We start from the raw sequence: 8,009 nt of genomic DNA, 5'->3' as shown, positions 1-8,009 counted from the left end.
TGATTTTTTTTTAAAGCAGTACACAAGGGGAGAAAGAATACATAGACACGATTCAATTTACCTAAGGCTCAATAAGAGATACAACAGGGGGCTGGAGAGATGGTTCAGTGGTTAAAGAGCGCCACCTGCTCTTCCAGAAGTCATGAGTTCAATTCCCAGCAACCACATGGTGGCTCAAAACCATCTATAATGTGATCTGATGCCCTCTTCTGCAGATAAAGCACTCATATACAATAAATAAATAAATAATTTTTATAAAAAAGAGACACAACTAAATAATACATTTTCTACTAGTATATAGATGGTAAAATCTTATAAAGACAAAAATGAATGGCTAATCTAAAATTTTGGTGGCAATTAACTGAAAAGAAGGAAAGGAAAAGAAAGACATGCAAAGAACTGTGAAACCATTGAAATATTCCATTTCCTTAAACAAATGGCAAGCAATTGCTTTCTGATACCTTTCAAAAGGGCACACGCACTTTGTATGCATGACACATTTCAGAATGTTTAAGAAAAAGACATCTTTTTGAAAATGAGGTTTCTGTTTTTGCTCTTAGCAAGCTAGTTTAATTTAATCTCACTTCTCTAAGGCTGAGGCTTCCCAATTTTATAGGTCATGAAGTGGCATTCCTTAGAGGTCAATTGTCTGAGGTTACATAGTATTTGCAAACTCCAGATATTTATCTACGTGTGTGTGTGTGTGTGTGTGTGTGTGTGTGTGTGTGTGTGTGTGTGTGTGTACACCATCTGGTTACCTTTAACTGTCAAATGGACATAATCTAGAATTATCTGGGCAGAGAATCTCAACTGAGGCATTGCCTAGACCAGACTGGCTTGCAGCCATGTCTGTGAGGGACCATTGATATTTAATTGCTGTAGAAGGGCACAGCCACTGTGGGCGACGCCATTCCTTAGGCACCATGTCCTAAGCCGTATACAATGCTAGCTGAGCATAAACCAGCCTGCCAGCCAGCAGCACCCTCCATGCCTCCTGCTGTACTTCTTTAGTTATGAATTGAATTTCTTGGCCAGAGGTAATGTGTGGAATATCAAGCAGGCCTGACTTCAAGTTCCTGCTTTAATTCCCTTCAATGATGCATCACGACCTGGAAATTTCAAGCCCTTTCTACCACAAAGTCACTTCTGGTCAGGGTATTTGTCACAGCAACAGAAGTGAAACTAGAAAAGTGTATGATGTATATATGTGCAAGGAGGTATATTGTGTAATGTGGGTATATAGTCTATGCATATGTGCACATTCACGTGAGTACAGATGTGCGCACGCCAATGCACACGTGTGGAGGTCCGAACACAACCTTGGAGGCCAGCCTCTGCCTTCCACCTTGCTTGAGACAGGGTCTCTCCTTTGCTGTTTACCACAGGCTCCAAGGCCTTCTCCTGACTCTGCCTCCTAACCTGCCGTAGGAACACTGAGCTCTGCTTTCACATGAGTCCTAGGAATTTGAACACAGGTCCTCATACTTGTTCAGCAAGGACTTTACTGTTTGGCCAGCTCCCCAGACCCCTCATAGTATTTCTTTACGTCCCTCTCAAGAGTAATAAGGGTTGAAGTAATGTGAAAATATTAACAATTCCTGGGGTATAGTCAGTAAACATTAGCTCTCTCCATTTGTCCTTGTTTTAATTGTTAAGTTGGCATATACAATAAGGGCTTTCATTGTGGCATTTCCATACTATATATCAACATATTTTGCTCTTTTCCCATTAGCTTTCTTATTATAGCAGTATTAACAAGAAACCAATCCTCATCTGTCTTCTCTCTTACAACGCATGAGAAGAAGGAAGAAAGCCTGATCCATACTGTAGTATATGTGTTGACACCTGCAGTTGGCTGCCTCACTACTGTGTTTCCCCATTTTTAAAATACACATTTTGTGGCATTTCAGTATTCCGAAAATTGGACTTTCATCTTTAAAAAAAAATCAATGTGCAATTTAATATTGAGGCCTTAGTAAAATGAAAATGTGTCTTCTGCCCCAGGACTGAGGAAATGAAGTCATTGTGCATTGTCATAGCAGGTGTGACAGTTTTAAGGCAAGAATGGCTAAGCTGCTAGGGACTATAGTCCAGGGTGCGCGCGCGCGCGCGTGTGTGTGTGTGTGTGTGTGTGTGTGTGTGTGTGTGTGGTGGGGAGGGGGGTATTGGGGGGAGTTGTTATTGTTTGTCTCATTGGTTGGTTTGGCTGTAGGAGGGTTGCTTGGTTTTTGTTTTGTTTTGTTTGTTTTGCTTTGTTTTGTTTTTCTCTGCAGCAAACCCACCACAATGATTGTAATCTTTAAAAGGTTTCAAAGTTCTATTAATAACCTTTATATTCAGGCACCTGAAGCCTTAGATACAAAGAAGTCAGACTGCTTTGGCCCCAATTTGCTGGCGCACACACAGGGCCCTCACTTTGAATCTCCTCCTAGTTCCTTCTGGGAGTCCTCTTTGCTCAGGATTAACACTTTCATGTGTTTCCGTTCTCTTCTCTAGGCAGACAAACACCCTGTACCCAGCCACTTAAAAGAAAGACCCCTGCTGCCACTCTGAACCCTGCCCTGACAGAACGCAGCCTCCTGGTACTCAAGATCTGCCCAGCCTGTAGATAAACTTTCCTTTTCACTAAGGAGACATACCGACAGAAACATGCCACTAGCTCCTTTCAGTGCCTCTGGTCCGCTGCAGGCGTTGCAGCAGTGTGGTCTAGGCCGCAGCTGGCAAGGCATGCCATTCAAGCAGAGTCTAGGGTAGAGAAAGGGGAGGCATGGTGGCACTCAGAGAAAGAATAAGCAGGCTACCAAGATGAGACTTGACTGCCTATGACCATATAGTGGGGGAGGAGTTCCCCTCGGTCATAGACAGTCCCTGGGACTAGGCAACCAGACAAGGAGCTAAGTGACACTTGACACATGTCTTTCCTGGATTAGCATCCTGAATCCCCTGTCTATGAGTTTCAAACTCTGGGTGAATTAAGGGAAGATGTGGGTTGCCATCTCAGACTCCATTTCATTGGCTCCGGTTTTCTGGGCAGACCAGTTCCGGCAAACTGGCAACCATCAATGTGGGCAAACATGCTTTCAGAAATAGGAAGAGATGCAGGTCGGGGAAAGAAAGCGCAAGTTCAGTATTAAAAATCCAGTGGTAATTTCTCAAGGTACAACGGTCTTAGATTTCAATGAGTTTGACTCTAAAACAAAGCAAAATCCAAACTAAAGGAACGAACCAACCAAATAAACAACACACTCTCGTTCAAAATAAGTCAATTGTGGCTGTCCAGACTTATTTTCCTAATACTGCTTTGTAGCCTTCTGGCATACTTTTTTTAAAAAAGTACTTGGTACTTTTAAGTCTATCTTAACAATTCTTGTAATTTCTTGGGGGCCCCTTGGGAAGCCTGGGCCAGTAAGATTGAGGGGTGGGGGTGTCCCAAACCTGGGAGTTTTGAGCTTCAAAACTTATCCTAAGTATTTTTGCTTCTTTTACGTTCTGGATTGTCTCTTAAATTTCTGTTGCGTATTCATCTCCAATGGCTTAAAAACCCCGTGTAGTAGAAAAGAGGAACCACACAATTTGGTATGACCACCTGACCTACGTCACTACTGCTAGAGAAGAAGAGATGTACCCCAATAATAATCTGGGGTCTGCTCACCTCACAAGGTCCTTGTGATGCAGAAACAATCCCCTGAAACACCGCCACAGAAGAGCCGGAAACCGAGAGATACGGATGACCACCAGCCATTTAGGCCGGAAGTCCCGCCTCTGAGGCCTCCATCTGGCCTACAGCCAACCCCTTCCCTCTGGAAGCGGACCGTATCTCTAACCGGTCTCGGCCGGTTGAATTTTTCTGTCCAAGATATGGACCCGTCTCACCTGGAGTCCAGCCTCACTGGCCAGAATTCGGAGCCTGCCGGCCTCGGCTGCAGCTCCGCCAACCCCAACTATTTCTCCACAAACCAAGGACCGGACTCTCTTTACCAAGAACTGGACCTGGATTCCCTGGATGAAGAGCTTTCCCTGTCTGTTCTAGAGGCCACGACGGAGACCCCAGCATCCACATACGAATCCCATCCAGCTTCAGAACCGGAGCTGACGGAGGCTGAGCAAATGGAGCTCAAAACGGAGCTCACTAAACTAGAGGAGGAGATCTCCACCTTACGTGACGTGCTAGCAACCAAGGAGAAGCGGTGCGGCGAACTCAGGAGGAAGTTAGGCTGCGCGGCCTTGGTGGGACTGAGGCACAACCTTTCCAAGAGTTGGCATGACGTTCAGGCCTCCAACACCTACATGAGGCAGAAGACGTCAACTGCCCTGGCCTTGGTGGGCTCTGCCATCTGCAGGAAGGTTGAAGACATGAAGAAGTCGTCCACCTTCAGATCTCTTGAAGGACTGATGGGGACCGTCAAGTCAAGAGTGGCAGGCGGCAGGGAGCTTGGCGGTGGCCTTCTTTCTTCACCAGCCAGTGGCAGTGATCCGCAGTCGCTTCCGGGGAGTGGATTTGAAACTGTTCCAGAACTTGGCGATCAACTGCTTGCTTCCGTCCTGAAGCCACAGTAAGCCGTTTGTGTGTTAGCCTTGCTTGGCTGCCAAAACCAATACAGAGTTTCTCTTCCCTCATCACACTTGCCAAGACGAAGCCCCGCAGCCAACCAACAGTGGTAAAGCTATTATGTATAATTCTGGACGTGGGCACAGTCCAGTTTTGATAACCCATTTCTGCATAGATATTTGCAGCTCTTAAAAGAGAGAGAAGTCCAAGTGTCGTACTAGTTATTAACAGTAAAGTTTGTAGATGAAACACATTTGCTATGTTAAGCTTTTCTGAGGTGACTTTTCATGGCCACCATAAATGGCTCCACAGGAGCCTTAGACCATATCCCAAACTCTTCAGAAGATTAGTCGGTTGGGGTCAAAGAGATTTCTATCTGGCATTGGGGAAAAGTGTGAATAACCTGGCTACACAGTCTCCCCGTTTCCTACAAGCACCACTTGACCTACAATCTTTATGTTATTGCATTGTTTGGGATGCAGCCCAGCGCCTCACACGTGCAGTACAGATTCTCAACTGTGAGGCTTCATCCCTGGCCTCACAGCTTTTCTTTTTAAAATGCAGGCAAGAAAACTGTCCATCGTAAGGCCACCAGAAAGGAGGAGAAAACACGAGCCACCGATTGTTACTCTAAAACTATACATTTTATAAAACTTTGAATTTTTTGTTGTTGTTGTTTTGTTCAATGTTTGTGTTTTTGATATTTCAAAGTGGCCAATTCAGCAAATCAGTTTAGGTTTAATTCAGGAGATTGCTATTTTGGACTCAAAGGGGGAAAAGGCGAATTTGCATCTCCTGTGTTTTTGCTCTCTTTGCATGTTAAAGTTGGGGTTCAGTTTAATTCTTGTGGGAGCATGTCTCCTGCCACCAGTTGCATCTTTTTCTGCTGCAATTGCCAATTAGTGACCACCTTCAGCCAAGGGACACGAGGGACACCACGGTAGCCATCAGTCTCCCCTCCCCTGCACTTTAAACATGCTGAAAGGAACGCCAGTGCCTGTATTGCTGTTTGTTATGCCTCTGAGCTGGCCTAACTGTACGTGCACCACCATTCAGCTTGATTCTAAGCCTGCCCGGTTTTAAACCTCAGCTCAGAAGGAAGAACTCAGACATCACCTCCGCGCCCTCTGCAAAGGTCAATAGGAACCTGTAAGGGATTTGGTTTGCGTTTGTTCAAACTTTCTTATATCCGATTTTCACAGAAACTGTTTTGGTTTTGTTCTATGCTTGTGTTTTGTTTCTTGTTTACCTATTTCAAAATGCCCATCCCAACAGCTTCTTTCCTCCCACACCACACTGTCTGAAATGGGAGTTTGTGTAGCCTCGAATCGCAGCAGTCCACTATTTGCTTGGGTACATTTCAATAACCTACCATTGCCCTGCAAGTTAGCCTTGCAGTCCAAGCACCTGGTCCTATTTGACTGTTTCTTGAAGATTCCTCTCCCATCCCTTTTGTTGGAAATTCAATACTGCTGTTGGTGTTGAAGCTCTTGGTAAAACTGTAAAGACATTGATAAATCCCAACCCTCCACAGAGTCCCAGAGGCCACGTTTTGCTTGAATTAAAACAAGATGTACAAATCTTTTGCATGTTTACTTCTTGATTTATTATAATTATCAACTGAGATGGTTCTCTGTGCTGGAAAAAAAAAGAAATCAACAACCAGAAAAGAAGTTGGCCAATGGAGAGCGATCTGTTTGTTAGAAAGACTTGTGTGTGTGTGTGTGATCTCACTGATACTGTGGACCAAGCCTCAAATAGATTCTCTCTTATTTAATAACTCATAAGAATGACAGGAAATTCTTTGAGATGGGGAGGGTTCACTGTATAATAGCCCAGCCTTTCCTCAAATTTGTGATCCACCTGCCTCAGACTTCTAATTGCTAGGATTATAGGCATATACCACTGTGCCTGAAAATCTTCAATAAATTCTCAGTCCCATGAGGATGGTAAGGCACATTTCTGATTTTGTTGATCAGTCATTATCCTACAATGTCTAAGTTAAAGTAAACATTCAAAAATTCTTATTAAATTAATAGAAAAATAATACACATTTAGATATCAAACCTTGTCCAAGAGATTATTAACAATTAGCTGGCTAATGGGATCTTCCCACTTTTAAGTGAAAATAATCTTTATTTGAGGCATTTTAGGTATTCAAAGACAAACAGGCTTTTTCTGTGTGTGAGGAGCTGTGCCAGGCCCTGAAGGCACAGAGGTTGAGTAGACGTGACCTACATACATTAGGAACACTCAGATTCTTGAGCCATTGGACTGGGATCGTTGGGATTATACTGTGATAAGTGCCTAAATAGAGATGTGTGCTACAGACAAAGGAAGTCCTCTGGAAGGCTGTGTTCAATACTGTCTTGGAAGGTAAGTAAAGACTATAGAGAAGCAACCATGATGGCCAGTGTGCTTGGGAGTCTGAGGCAGGGGATAAAGAGCTTGAAGCTAGCCTCGATTGTGACTGGGAGACCATGCTGGAGGGAAATAAACAACATTCATAGAAGCATAAAATCTTAAAAAGATGAGATATTTGCCAGACAGGCACAAGTAGAGTACTCATATTGATGTGCAGAAGGACTGAGTCATGAAGGAATGCACCAGAGAACGTGTTCCAGGGAACACCTGCTAGTCACTGAGGCCCGGAAGGGAATAGGATGGGGAGTGGTGTGGTGCGGGGGGGAGGAAGAAGCAGGCACAAAATCATCAGGCACCTGCTTCAGGCACTAGTGCTTAGCCCTGGAGGAAACAAGGAGGGATCGGAGCACTTCAGTTAAAAGGGAACAATCACCAGAGAAGTAGATTGAGAAATATTTAAGAAATAAAATCCCCCCAGGCTGAGGAACCGCCATCCTGCGACAGATAAGTGAATAAATGTACAAGTTAGTAAGAATGTGTAACAATGAAATAGAAATGGCATGTTAAATTTGCTTTTATTGTTTCAAATGGATTTCAGCCCAGCAGTAGCAATGGTATGGGGGAGGGTGGCATCAGAGAAAATGCCTTCCCCAACATGGCTTTGGCTTATAAAGGCTTTCTTTCCATGTCTGGTTTCCCCCACCTGTTTCTACCACACGTGCTGGGTCCCCTCAGTTCTTTGTCTCGTGTGCCTTCATAGTCACCTCTTAGGCCTTTGGATTTTGTAGCGTCACTTAAATCTATTTCACCTAAGTTGATAAGTTTAAGATGCAGTTCATGACAATTCCTAGAATACATGTACACTCAACGATACCCATTGCCAAGTTGGCTCAACCCTGAAAAGCACTGGCTGCAGAATACTGAAGAAAATTCTCCAAGGCTTTTCTTTTTCTGGGCCTGCATCACCCGTATACGCAGAAGTAAATTAGATTAGAAGGTAGCCTAAACAGTCACGTCGTCCCCACATCATGTGTTGAAATTCTAACTGCCACAATGATGGTCCTGGGAGCTGTGACCTATAGGGAAGTAATTAACT

At 44.1% G+C, this 8,009-nt stretch overlaps 1 protein-coding gene across 2 annotated transcripts; it reads left to right on the top strand.

The window, feature by feature from the left end:
- The first annotated feature begins 3,674 nt into the window (after nucleotides 1-3,674).
- On the top strand, nucleotides 3,675-6,129 carry TPD52L3 (TPD52 like 3). 2 transcript variants are annotated; one of them, XM_084772605.1, is made up of 2 exons: nucleotides 3,675-4,553; nucleotides 5,114-6,129. In XM_084772605.1, the coding sequence occupies exons 1-2, from the start codon at nucleotides 3,859-3,861 to the stop codon at nucleotides 5,133-5,135; spliced, it is 717 nt and encodes a 238-aa protein (XP_084628731.1). In that variant the 5' UTR covers nucleotides 3,675-3,858; the 3' UTR covers nucleotides 5,136-6,129. The 2 variants fall into 2 exon arrangements, 1 of the variants encoding a protein (XP_084628731.1); XR_014777384.1 differs by having other exon boundaries at nucleotides 3,676-4,658.
- Nucleotides 6,130-8,009: the final 1,880 nt, after the last annotated feature.

Source organism: Acomys minous (assembly GCF_964271855.1).
Source record: "Acomys minous genome assembly, chromosome: 2".
Classification (NCBI taxonomy): Eukaryota; Metazoa; Chordata; class Mammalia; order Rodentia; family Muridae; genus Acomys; species Acomys minous.
The sequence above is the reverse complement of the archived record's forward strand: the minus strand, read 5'-3'. Positions and strand labels throughout refer to the sequence as shown.

Bases quoted from the DNA above. Each gene is read 5' to 3' on its own strand.
- TPD52L3 (XM_084772605.1), top strand. From the start codon at position 3,859: ATGGACCCGTCTCACCTGGAGTCCAGCCTCACTGGCCAGAATTCGGAG. The intron at 4,554-5,113 runs GTAAGCCGTTTG...TTTAAAATGCAG, and splicing joins GCTTCCGTCCTGAAGCCACA to GCAAGAAAACTGTCCATCGT.